Source organism: Necator americanus, chromosome I (genome assembly GCF_031761385.1).
Source record: "Necator americanus strain Aroian chromosome I, whole genome shotgun sequence".
NCBI classification, from domain to species: domain Eukaryota; kingdom Metazoa; phylum Nematoda; class Chromadorea; order Rhabditida; family Ancylostomatidae; genus Necator; species Necator americanus.
In genome coordinates, this window is record NC_087371.1 from 27,352,091 (window position 1) to 27,365,581 (window position 13,491).

Genomic DNA, 13,491 nt, shown 5'->3' on the forward strand with positions numbered 1-13,491 from the left:
TGGGGAAAAGGGGACATGGAATATGCTCCATTAAACAAAAACACTAATCTAAAGCAAACGAAATTGAAACAAAAAAGGTTTAATACATCCTTTAGGGAATTCCTTCTTCCTTGCACGACATTAGGGCACAGTGCTCACACACCACCCTGTGTATTCAATGAGAAAGAAGTTTGATGAACGAGTGGAAGAAAATGAACTGTAGAGCTCAATTCTATCTAAATACTACCAAAAAACCTGAGATGACCTGTGCTTTTGAGGCGATTTCGCAGCTTTCCAAATAGTATATGCACTGATTATTCTCCTGTTGATGATTTTTGTTGGCCAGAGCCCGCAGATCAGAGCCAGTAGCCATAAAGACTAGGAGAACATCTTTAGTTTACATTGATTCAGAGGAAGTTCACTCATTTCTAATACAATGCCATTAATTTGAAGCGTACAGCTCTACGGTTCATTTTCTTTGATCAGAGAACGAGAAGGAAGGCAAAAAAAATTACCTTTAGTAGTTAGGAAACGAGATAACTATAGAAGAAGACTACGCAGTAGGAACATCGAGACAAATACGGACAATGGATCTCCTTTGTCACAGCGGCGCTTCCGCATGACGTCTACGAGTTCTTGATCTTTTTTGTAAGCTTGTACCTTGGTCTGTCTCTCCCTATTTGTTCGTAAAATATTAGTCGCACTTGTATTTTCTTGGAAAATGCACACTTTTCCCATGCCTAAGTGGTCTGCCTGTCGTAACACTACTACTCCGCCACTTCGAGCGCAGTGGCTTTGAAATCAAAAAAGTCTCAGGTCATATTGACCCAAGTGTGGTGCGTTGGCCCGTGACACTTCCTTTCCTACACTACCTTCTTCTTCATTTTCTTACACTGTAGCTCAAGTCTTCTTCAACGAGCATATTTTTCAGGCCGGATGGGTCAGATCTAATTTTCTCTCAATTCCTTTTCGGACTAAAACTGATTCCATCCTTGCGACCGCCGTTACCTCGTCTCCGAATGCCCAGACGAATCTCTCGTTCTTGTCTACTGTCATTAAAACTATTCTACCTCTAGTGACTGGATAACTGCAAAGAATTGATTACGGGCAGTTAAAGGGCTGACAAACTACCTGAAGTTGTCCACCACTCTCCGCCACTCGTGTAGCATTTGCCCACGCTGATTCCAATCGCAAAGCGCTTCTCCATGAAATCCAGTGGTGAAGAAGAATCGGTCAAGATGCTCCTCTCTGTAATAGTGGCGCTACCTAGATAACATCAAATACCGAATGCTTAGGGATATACCCTTCATGCGTTCCATTTCTGAGTTTCACAAACCCAGCCCAGTAGTCGTACTCTGGCCATTTTAAGAAGTATTTCAGTTCATCATCACTAAAGTGTTTCACCTGGAAGTCATTGCTTAAGGAGTGCACAAATTTCAATGAGACGCACAGAGTTATGGTTTTCACAATTCTACCTCCACAACAGCTGATGTTGTGGTTTCCACATTGTCCTCTGGTTCCGTGAACTCATCATCAGCATCGGCAAAAGCTGAAAAAAAGAAAAAAACAAATAGAATACAAGGTGCAAGTCACATATTAAGTTCTCCGGAAAATCCTGGACCTTAAATTTTTGCATAATTTTCCTATAGTTTTTGAAACTCTTTGAGATTCAATCATATATGCACTGTGGATCTTTGAAACTTCCGCTCATCTATTGGGCGAATCATTTGGACCTTTTGGCCAAAATTCAGGAGGCGGCGAAGCAAAAAAGTTCCCGACCGCTGTTTTGTCTTCGTCGTGTTTGTTGTTTTTTGTTTTTTAACCCCGTCCAGGTGACGCTGTGAATGCTTTAGTGACCGGAGCAAATTGTAGGCTAACAGCACAAGATAAGGGGATTACGTTGGCTGCACAATCGGATCTCAGCCGAGCTCTACAATTTTTCCCGAGTTTCCGAAGCGAAGAATGGTAGTGCGTTGTCACGCAGCGGAAAGTTAAACTTCTCGATCGCTTCTTTCGAATTAGGTGCCTCAACTTATTGTAAAGACGTATACGACTGCTGTGATAGTCAGTAGAACCTGCGCCTATAGAAAGTAGTTCATAGCCACTGTTGAAGGAAGAGAAGACGGCTCCTTTTTACCGACGCTTCCCTCGTCTGGATATTCTCGCCACTCGTAGAGATGATCGCTCAACGTTCTTATCGTGTTTTGCAAATGAGTAAAAGCGCACTCTTAAATGTTCACATATGAGAAACTTCGAGTACATTCTACACGCTTATTACATCTGCTGTGAAATTCGATTCATTCCTGGAAAATACCGTATTTCTTAAATTTTCGGCACAGTCTTTCCCAGCAACGTAATACAAAGTCATCGTTTGAGCACCGGTGGTGTGCAAATGTAAGAAGAAAAAACTAACTTTGCTGAAAATTTGCGTAGTCTCGCATAAAGAACTTTGTGCCAACTGGACCCCAATTTTTACCCCATGTTCCATTAAGATGTTCCATCTCCTCGACAAACCTAAAGATGTATTTGTTTGCTATATATTTATATCACGTTTATTGAAAGAATCAAATGGAGATGTATAGATACTTTAAAAAACAGCATTCGAAGTTGTAGATTTCGTTTGTAGGGGAGATTATATGAGTCAAACTGATGGGTTAAAAGAACGCGAATTCTTTGGGCGAAGATAGAATATCAGGCAATCTTGATTTGTAGATCAATGGGTAACAACAAGATACAGAAAAAAGTGAATATTCAGGATATTACTCGGAATAATGTGTAGCACGGTTCCAGTCGGTGAGCGGTTCTGCTGTCTACACGATCGATCGGAAGTTCGAATCCGCCGTGGTGCTAACCAAGCCCCTCATTCTTCCGGGGTCGATAAATTGGTCCCATACTACTCTGGGAGGATAAAAACACTGACCTGATACATCCGTTAGCCCCAACGAGTCGTTGTATAGGGTAGGCACGTGTTCGTAAACCTCAAGCGATTCTAAATTGAAGTGAACGCATTCCAAGCGTATTTACTAATGCCAGACACATTATCCTTTATCGTTTAACTGGCTTAATTATATCGCTTTGCACAATTCCTGCAATGAGATTAAGAGTTCATAAAAGTACCAACACATCACGTACTGGTTTATTCGATGCAGCCGATGAGGATCTGATAAGTTCCCGGGATTCGATACAAATACAGTAGCCATCGAATAACTAGGCACTTGATACTTGACAGGATATTTGTCAAGCTAAAATAGTAACAGAGTAACTGTTAAAAGCGTAGGATATGAAGGCGTTGGTCCCACCTCAAGCAAAGGAGAATCTGTCGCGAACAGTTTAGCTGCTGTCAAGCTGATGTTGATTATAGTTATTCCCTGTAATGATAAGCCTTTGCACATACTAGTAATATGAAGTTTTAATAAAATTCCCCCTACGTATATGCTGAAGACGAGGTGTGAAATGTAGACGACGAATATGCCCACGTATACCGCCAGAGTCGTCATGAATTTCACGTAGTTCCTCATGAATTTGGTAATCACCGGCTTAAACAATCTCCAAGCCCTCTCTTCTTAAAATCTCAGGATTTTATTGTGTATTTATGTTTTCTTAGGTTTTGCGTGGTGTACTTGGAACAATATCGAAGGTTGGCGAGGAAAGAGGAGGAGTTTGATGGGATATGCATGGTATCAAAGACCCCGAACCATTTTCAATCCTTTCAAAAAGACGAGTTTGTCGAAACGTCAGGCCCATAAAAAAAGTTTCATCTAAACCTCGTTGGCATAACAAGAAAACATAAATCACCGGCGTCTACGTGGAATTTTGGTTTGGTTGCCGCTAAAATTGTTGATAAAATAGAGATATTATAACATTGATATCTAATATATACCAGGTCTATCAAAATACATATCCTGGATTTGTATGAAGAAATTGTTTAGTTTCCAGGAGCCCCTTGCTTCCAAAAAATCTTAATATTTGCAACGTACAATGACTTTCATCAATTGGGGTCGATAAATTGGTACCAGACTTTTCTGGGAAGATAAAAACACTGACTTGGTGGACTTGGTACGTCGACTAGCCCCCGCACATCACTGGACGCGTTCGTTACCCTCGAACGAAGTTCCGAGTTGAAGTCGAACGCGTGGGCGCATCCCCATAGGGACTGATCAACGCCGTGCACTTCATCTTTATCCTTTATATGGTACAGATCGTTAACAAACTGTGCTGCAATATGTGTAGTGTTCTTTCACAAGAGAACATAAAGTTATAAAGTTATTTTGCCCGATAAATGTCACAGTAATAGCAATGAAGTAACAATAACTATTATATTATATGATTATTTTCATGTGTTTGTAAAAACAATGGTTTCATGTGTGGAGCTCTGTAATTTGCACGGAGCTGCTCACGCAAAACCACCGCCGCAGAAAGCATTCAGAGCTAAGCAAAAAAGTGCTACAGTGAGTTTCTTTCGAATAATGTTCTCTCACCTGAAATCAGTACTTCTCAGATCGCTCCCAAGAAGAGTTTTGTCACCGATCGATCAGAGGTTTGACGCAGATTAATGCGCGTGGACATTCCTCAAAAAAACCTCAAAAAATGACCTGGCTATATTGAACCACGAAACGCCTCATAACAGAATGATGTAACTCTCGCGCATCAAATAGCACCAACAAACACTTTGACCTAAATTACACACTTAAATTAAATATAACGGTTTTTAAGTGATTACCCACTGCGAAAGCGTAGATCTAGGGAAGTACATTGCGGAACAAGGCGCGGTAGCTCTCCTCTTTCCCTGATAGTTGTAAAAAACAGCACAGAAGATGCCCTTTCTACAACGATTTCAGTTGTAACCCGCCACCTTTGCGAGTGCGCTGCATCCATGCGTGAACGGTCGAAGATCAGTGATGTGTTCTCGCAAGCCTATTCAAGTGAAGCGATTTTTTTTACGAAGATTAGCGAAAGATGGGCGGAACCGTGCTGGGTTTCTTATTGTACTTCCTAAGTGCTACGCTTTTGCTGTGGGTCCTGTATCACGTTAAAATCGTGTTGCACTGCCTTAATGATCTTGGGGAGACAATGAAAGTGCCAAATTTGGAGTGCCATGAGATGACATTTCCTACCGCATCGGCGCATCGCATTAGAACAACTTGCGACCCACAGGTGTTCTAGAGCTGTTCGATTGTTGGTAACTTTGTATTTGTAGAGGTCGTATGTGAGAAATGCGTGCAACCTCACTACAGCTAGCTAACTCAGACATCTTTTAGTTTTCATTAAGTACATCGAGCTGAGGTGCAGGAATTTTGCAATTTGGGATTCTAAGCATACATTTTAAGCTGGTTTTTTAAATATACTATGAGAATTGCAGAACGATACCTGGAACTCAATCAATTTTTTTTCGCATGGGACGGCATGGGTTCCTCCTTTTTTTTATTTCCCCTTAACTATCTGCACTTGGAACATAATATTAGTCTAATAATATATGTAAATATTTTCTGAACAGTCATCTATTGTTGCATGCTTCAAGATATAATAAAACGTTTCTCTACTGACTTGCAGCGGTATCCATCCCCATCTTCTACCTCCGACTCAATGGCACAACTGCGACACGACGTTGACATGACTCTGTTATTTCTTGAAAAGAAAAAAAAAACAAAAGATAATACACAAACTTTGAGTCCTGAGCTTGGAATAATCCAGATTCTTTTTGGAAACTGTGAAATCTACCTTAGAATTCAGGTATGTATACTTCAGTTAGAACTCTGTGGTATGTATATCTTTGTTTGTTGAAGTTTGTTCAAGCACTGAATGATGCTGAATGCATCTTCTTAATCCTTTTGGTGCGCCCTGATTTTCGATGTGTAGGTCAAACCAAGAAGGACGCAATGCAAAGAGCTAAACCCTGAGAAAGGTGGATTTGCTTCAACTTACCACAACTCGTGTTCTTACATGCTCCCCATGCTGCATATTTCCTCATCTCCACTTCTGAAGTTAACTCGTTCCTCACGCTCACGTATTGACTTACACTTGCATAGCTGCAGCATTTGAATATACCCCGAGCGTGAATAGAGCGTCTCATTCAAGAACATCACATTTAGAGAGTTACATTTGAAGCGACCTTTCTCCGTGTTTTTTTTTCAAATTCTGTCATCATTCGCCGTTTCCGGCTACCGCTAGAAGGAACGATACCAACAGCGAGACGAAGTACTTGAAGATAAAATGTTGAGTTTGCTAATGTTGATTTCAGGACCAGCCGAATGAACCTTTCACTGCGATTTAAGTTCCAGATTCAAGTCTTGTTGAAGAAGTTCAAGATTTGCTGGGAAATGGAAGAACAATATGTAAATTTCTATTATTTGAATATCATGATCATGCTGAATAATAACGGGCTTATTCTGTCACGTGTGTTTGTGTGTGTGGAAGTGGGTTAACAAAATTCCAAAACGTGGAAACGAGTCCAATGGAGATAGATAGATGTACTGCGCAGTAAAGCGGTAAATTAGGGTGAAACGGGTTCTACGCTGTCGAATTAGTGTGCTGATACCAGACTGCTATTAAATGGGGTGCGGATATACAATGAGGACTTACTTAGATACTTGGATGGCCCTTCTTCACCGGACGTGCTGGCCCTTGCATTTCTTCCATTCATTTCGCTTCCTCGCCATTGTCATCCAACATGTTCTCGAGTTCTGTGAGTGACGATGACGGGGCCGTATCCAGCTGAACTCCAAGCTGGTCCATCCATGTAGCGAACACATCACCCCATCTCGTCGTCGGTCTCCCTCGAGGGCGTTTCTCTTGGGGATCCACTCTAGTGTTCTTTTAGTCCATCTATCGTCGATTCTTCTCATAATGTGACCGTCCCATTTATGCTTTGCTTTCGATATATATTCCGCTGGATCACGAAGACAAGACATTACTTTTAATTTGGAGCTACGGAGGCTGGCGAGGTGCTGTGTGCGCCGGTTAAACTTTAGAGGGCATCTCCCAAGGGCACTGTGGGTAGTGAACAGCTTCCTAGACGTGGCAACGGTGTCTGCTCACGTCTCCGCTGCGTAACACAGCGCTAGAAGAAGTGTCGAATCAAACAGATGGTTGCGGATTCGCAGAGACCCTGATGGGTGCTAATGCTGCCCACGCTGCTCTAATCCTTCTATTCAGTTCTTCCGTCAAGTCGTTTTCCATATTCATAGAACGTCCTCGCAGTAGGCGTTCTTCATGAACTGTGCCTTTTTTCTGTTTATTCGCAGTTCTATCCTCTTCCCTTCTTCATTCAGTTCCTTGAGCACCGTCCGCATAAGGGACGTTGAAGAGAAGTCTTCCATCAACACGTATGCCCCTCTTCCCAAGAAGTTCTTCCCAAGAAGGTGATCTCATTATACATTGTATATCAGCCGTGAACAGCTTCGACGATATAGTATCGCCTTGTCGTACCCTCTTTCAATGAGTATGGTGAAGGTGCGGTGGAAAAGCTGTATCCTAGTGGTGCATCGATCCTAGCAATTGGCTGATGTCCTCATAAACAACGCTTCCACACCTTGATCGACCAACGCTGACAGTATTGCATTCGTTTCTACGCTATGAAAGGCTTTCTCATAGTCGACGAAGGAGGAGTGGCAGGCAGAATGAAGTAGATGGCCTTCAGCCTGAAGAAAGTCTGCTGATATAATCTCGTAATCTCGTAATTCCGGGAGTAGAATCTCTGGTGGAGCTTCACCAGTGGGGATGATCGCGCTTGACACAGAAGCTGATGAAGGGAAAAGGTTGGAGTAGAACCTCTCCGTAATAATTTCCGTGTCAGACGAGAAGAGGTGCGAGTCTCGTCTTCACTCAGCAAAGCTGTTAGCGGAGTATTATTTCGTGGAGATTCCAGCGGCGCTTCTTTAGACTCATTCTTCTTTGTGCTGCTTCCAGAATCTTCTTCTGCCTGTACTTCGAAAGATCCTTCTGCAATACTTTCCCGCAACTAGTGTTTGCTACTAACCGCTCAGTGTGCGATGCATTCGGATCAAGCTTCCACGTCTGGGTCCTCCTCGATGTGTCAGTCACTTTGAGGCAAGGAGTTCTCGAGTGCCCAATCGTCGTGAACTACTTCTATTTTCTTCGTTGCCGATAGCAGATGTTCTTTTCCATCGTGTGGCTAAGTCCTAATTTCGCACGAATGAGAAGGCGATCAGAACCACTGCAAAGGGATGGTACTACTGAGACGTCAAGTAGGCTCCACCCCCGGTTGATGAGTAGGTGGTCGATCTCACGAGTCGCGCAATTGGGCGATTCCCAGGTCCACCGACGATGATATTTTTTTTTTCATGAAAAGAGAGTTCTCATGAGAGGGGCGAGCGGCGGACAACAGTCCGGCGAGACAATTGCCATTTTTATTCCAGTTTCTAGTCAAAACCTTCTGATCCTGTATTCCTCTTCTGCAGCCTTTCCTAGTTTTGCGTTGAAGTCTCCGACAACTAATTTTTGGAAGGACTTCTCGTTGCGGATCACTTCTTCCAGGCCCTCGCAAAACGCGTCCAATTCAGAATCATCATCAGCGACGTTTCGCTAAGACGATGGTGAATTTCAGAAGTGGTGTTCTCTTAGCTAAGCTTCCGATTTCGAGAAACCGGATGTGTCGATTTCCTTCGGGACGGGTCCTATCTATCTAGCTATCGAAATAGTGTGCTAGTGCCAGAATGCTGTAAAGGGGAGTGTGGGAGGTTCCCCAGCATCGAAATGGCGCGCCGGTCCCAACACCCACTACTATGGGGTGCGACTGGTCCTATGGCGTCGTGCTAGTGCGCCAGCACCAGAAAACGGATTGGTAGGGGGCCGGAGCAGTAGTGCCGCGCAAAAGCAGTGAATTTGCCAAGAAGTAAATGAAGCGCTGTGCGCTTTGAGAGCTGCTGTTGCGTTGCACTTTTATGACTCCTTCGCATGTCTATTCTCCTGCACGTTCCCCAAACACTCATCAATATCGTAACATCTTTCTTCGGAAATTAGAAATACGAATGAAACTGAGTGCTTAAATATTAGCTAACTGTTTACATGATCTAACTTGCAACCTTGTCTTAATCCGTACGATAGTTATGTTCTTGTCTTTTCATGTCAGCAGATTATTCTGCGTTCATTGTTATGAAGAAAGAGCAGACAAAGTCATGCATGGAATAATGTTCCAAGTCATACTTGGTATCATGTTAATCCGACTAACGCCGGACGTCAGACTATTTAGTGTGCATAGTTCGTTCCTTTCATAGATTAGATAATGCCACTACTATAAATTTTTATTAATCAGTGAAGGCGAGCGAAGCGAACACCACAGAAAAGTCTTAAGTCCGGCTTTAGCCGGACAAGAGACTGGATTTTGAAATAACTCCAGAGAACTCTAGTATACCAAAGAATAGTAGAAATCGTTGGATTTGTGTGGTAATCGCCAGATAGGTTTAGGATACAGGAGTAGCAAAATATTGTTTTAGAAATGACTTATTTCACTTTTAACTCATCTAAAAATAACCTCTTTGCAATTTCTTTCTGCTCTAAGTGGCTCTTGATGAAGCCGGTGTTGTGTTGAAGGGTCATCACACGCAATCATAAGTTTTGCGGAAAGCAGTCAACTTATTCCACATTACTCCAATCAAAAAAAAAACTTGTGATAAGGAGGGTACTTGGGCTTGAAAAAAAAAATCCACAAACAGTTTGCCTTTCCTTGAAATTCTTCATTAACTCTCTTCCTTTTCTGTCAGTTCATCATCCTTTACAGAAGTGTAAGGTGCGGCTTTAGTAAATTTGGTACCTAACCGCTCCGGTTTTACTGCCAACACACTGCGGCGCTACGTTGAACACTAAAGTTAGAGGGAAAATTTGGTTGTTTTGTGTGCAAAAATTTTCAAAAGAATCGCATGACGGCAGTAACCTACAGATTGAAGAGAGTAAACTTGAAATAACATATGTGTTAATCTTTGCGTCAGGTTTCATGCCACATCTCCTAACTCCAAAAAGAATTTCGGGAAGAATTTCAGCATGTGGGATTGTTTTGAAATAGGAGCTAAAGAATGTAAAAACTCTGAGTCGAAAACGCTCTGATTTTTTCACCAAGGTGATGCGCAGAATTATGGAGAATTGTGCAAAACATTTTTCAACTACTCGGTGGAAGCCGCTACTATTGTCAAAGGTTTATCTCCTCTTCAAAATTATTCGTAGAGAGGAACCGGCAGCACTCACTTCCTTCCTCTTAACTGCTGCTAGTTAAAATGATCTAAGTTTCATTCTAATTCTGATAAACATAATCATTCTACATCAATCACTCATACGTGTTTGTACAGCCACAACCATGGAGGTACACTACACAGACCTAGTGGGTTCATTTCTTGAGGAATAACGAGCGGTGGACAGTCGAAGGCAAGTTACTTTTTCTTTAGACTGCATTGCCGCGGTGAGTTTGGCGATTAACACAGGGTCAGCAATCCGTTGTTAACAATTGTACTCATGCTTCAATCCGCCTAGGATGAGGTAATGTCTCGGACTTCGATTTCGAGTCACTAAGGTTTATGAACGCATATTGGCGTAAGCACTGACTTGCGGGATCATCTGATTTATCGATTCAGTCTCCGTGAACGATTTTCAATGAACCTCAGCATGACGATGATCCAATATTTGTCCTGTTAGTATGATCCGGACAAGAGGAGGTTAACCTATGGAAATTGCTTGGAGTTTTCAAAGTTACTTTAGAAGTAATATCATGTTTGAATATTTTTACTTTTACTTTAGATTACTTAGATTATTTACTTTTAGAAGTAATATCATGGTTTGAATATTTTTGAGGAGTGGAACTGACTTATGAAAGAAAGCTATGAAGGCCATCATCGAAAAATACAATCAAAAATAGAGACGTGAATTCCTTCAATAAAGAAATAAGATAGTTTGGCGAGTTCGGCGGTTACAGCACTGTCAGCAATCCGTTCTGACCAGTTGTACTCATGTTACTGACGCAATCCGCCTAGGTTCATCGTTCATGGTTATTGAAGTTTATGAACGCATGTTGCCTTATGCACTGACTTGCAGGGCCAAGGCTCAAATTTCTTTTAGAAAGAAAGAAGATAGTGTTGTTGGAACAAATACAAATCTTATTTTACAGAAAATGCCATTACTTTCAATTTTTTCTGATCAGTGAAGGCGAGCGAACCACGAACATAATAGGCGAACGTAGCCAGTGAGAATAACCGACCGAGTTACAGGCTCCGTTCCGAGTCCAAAAAAATTTGGATTGTAAAATCTGTCAGACAGAACACGTACGACAAAGTTGTGGTCATGTCAGTGATGTGAAGCCAGCGGTATGGCCAATAACTTTCCTTCAGTATGAATTTCCAATAAAGACGATGCCTTATATGAATAAGATGTTTATTTTTCGGCTCAAATATAGAAAGGTTTCATAGAAGCATCGAACAGCTAAGTAATTTTTTTCAAAGCAAAAGTTTTTTCGAGAGTTATACAGTGATTTTACAACCGGAATTTTGGCATTCTACAAGAATGTCATAATCGTCTGACAGGGTGATACGATCTGTCCCAAAATATTTAGTGCTACACTCGAAAATGTAATGAGAAAGTTTGACAAAGGTATGAAGGTTCATAGATTGGTGTTTCCATCTTCCTTTTGGTGAAGAAATCGTCTTGGAAATACCTAATATCAGTTATGCAGAACGAATAAAGCTCGATAAATACAGTGAGGGGTGCTAAATGTTTTAAGGTGAATGTGCATGTCTTTGAGAAATAAATGCATACTCTGACTCTCTGCGGGACGAACATGTTCGGATGTACCAACAATGTAAACAAATCAAGGTCAATAAAGGCCTGACCATCTAGCTAAGCAGGTGTCAGGTAGAGGTAGAGCTGAGGAGGAAAATGTGGTCAGCGCAGCTGATCGTTAAAACGAAAGAATGATGGTGAGAGTGCTTTGTTACTGCTTCACACAAGTAAAAGAAGGAATTCGACGTTCCGTCCTATGTCAGCTATCCAAGATTAGGGACGATGCCACATTTTTCAAGGAAACTGTGATAAGGTAAGCCAGTCACGTGATCTGCTTAGTGGCAAGTGGTGGACCAGAACCATCGGCAACTGAATATCACACCAATATCAAACGCACTACAGGAAGACAGCGGAACCCCAGCCCTCTCCACAACATCGTTCGTTGAGAACCATGATACTCTTCTCTCCCAAGGGATCAGTGATTAGTGTGCGGGCGCCATAAAGCCGTTAAGTGTGGTGACAAGTCTCACCGCATCGCCGCAGTGCGGTAGTGTTGTGCAAGACTCTAAGCGAATTCGTCAAGAACTGATTGAGACGTTATGTTTCACAGGCGTAAAAACTGGGTTTCGGTTCCCATCTATGTACTACCATCAACGTTTTTTCCGCGCGTTTCCTCCATCACGTTGGTCAGACCGCTTCAGAAATTGGAAACACGAACTAAATGGCTGCTTAAATATTGAATGACAGTTTAAGGAATCTGACGTAGAACCGTATCTTTATCAGTATGCTCTCCTAAATGGCGTGCATTGTGGACAGTTATCTCACCTGGATGAGACCGTTTTTCAAGCACACGGAATTATAGGGTGCCTGTAAAATTACGGTGCATTTTTGCCCGGTCACAAGAAAACAAGCAAACAAGTTAGAAATGTGAAATCTTTACAGAGTAAAAGGAATGCTCTCCAAGTTTCATACCTATTTAAAGGCATCACTCCACATCACGAATCTGAGGTGGTGCAGATTTCAGGTGGAGTATTCGTGTAAGGGAGTGTAGATTATGGAGAGGAAGGTGATTCCGTCCATTTCATCTCAATTGTCGTAAAAAACGATGAGATGCCGCACAAAGATGGCGCGTGGCTGACAGCTTACGGAATCTGACGTAGAACCGTATATTTATCAGTACGCTCTCCTAAATGGTGTGCATTGTGGACAGTTAGCTCACCTTGATGAGACCGTTTCTCAAGCACGCAGAATCATAGGGTGCCCGTAATATCACTGTGTACTTTTGCCTGGACTGCGGCGTGAGCTAGGGCTGATATGCTTCTGCGTGGTGTTGTGTCACCACCTGCGTGCTGGCACGCTCGCGCATCATAGTGCTCGAATTTGAGGAGTTTACCTTTTGTTTGGTCAAAATTTCACATTATATCTTGTTCTGTTGCTTTGCTATGACCAGTCAAGAGTGCACTAGGACATCATCGATAATCTGTATGTTATGGATCCTAACTTCGCATTCGCATCAGTTTCGATAAATTGTGCATGCTGACTGTATATTTTGAGTATCATTTAGTCGAGCTCGTCACAGAAGACACTTTTCTATATTCTTCAGCGGTTTCTGTAGGTGCGTGAGCCCCTACTATCCACACTTTGAGTCCTCTGGAGCCCCGCATTTGCATACATCTGCGAGTAAATACTGTTGAGCAGGTTTCTCTTTACAGGCTGTTGTAGTTGTTCTTCAAGTGCGACGAAGTAGTAGTAGTAGAAAGTATCGTCTTCAGCACTGATCATCCGATCATTGAT

At 42.2% G+C, this 13,491-nt stretch overlaps 2 protein-coding genes across 2 annotated transcripts in view; both read right to left on the reverse strand.

The window, feature by feature from the left end:
* RB195_007008 (uncharacterized protein) overlaps window positions 1-3,371 on the reverse strand; it is a gene marked incomplete at both ends in the record, with an annotated part of 18,758 nt that extends 15,387 nt beyond the window's left edge. The window contains 6 exons of the mRNA XM_064180409.1: window positions 1,111-1,227; window positions 1,283-1,383; window positions 1,455-1,528; window positions 2,393-2,493; window positions 3,112-3,221; window positions 3,279-3,371. Coding sequence (XP_064037283.1) covers window positions 1,111-1,227; window positions 1,283-1,383; window positions 1,455-1,528; window positions 2,393-2,493; window positions 3,112-3,221; window positions 3,279-3,371 — 596 coding nt within the window. The remainder of the gene's footprint in view (window positions 1-1,110; window positions 1,228-1,282; window positions 1,384-1,454; window positions 1,529-2,392; window positions 2,494-3,111; window positions 3,222-3,278) is intronic.
* The window catches only part of RB195_007010 (uncharacterized protein), a gene marked incomplete at both ends in the record, with an annotated part of 15,073 nt that extends 1,594 nt beyond the window's left edge, over window positions 1-13,479 (reverse strand). The window contains 4 exons of the mRNA XM_064180413.1: window positions 3,061-3,065; window positions 8,369-8,520; window positions 9,754-9,797; window positions 13,386-13,479. Coding sequence (XP_064037287.1) covers window positions 3,061-3,065; window positions 8,369-8,520; window positions 9,754-9,797; window positions 13,386-13,479 — 295 coding nt within the window. The remainder of the gene's footprint in view (window positions 1-3,060; window positions 3,066-8,368; window positions 8,521-9,753; window positions 9,798-13,385) is intronic.
* Between the last annotated feature and the right edge of the window lie 12 nt (window positions 13,480-13,491).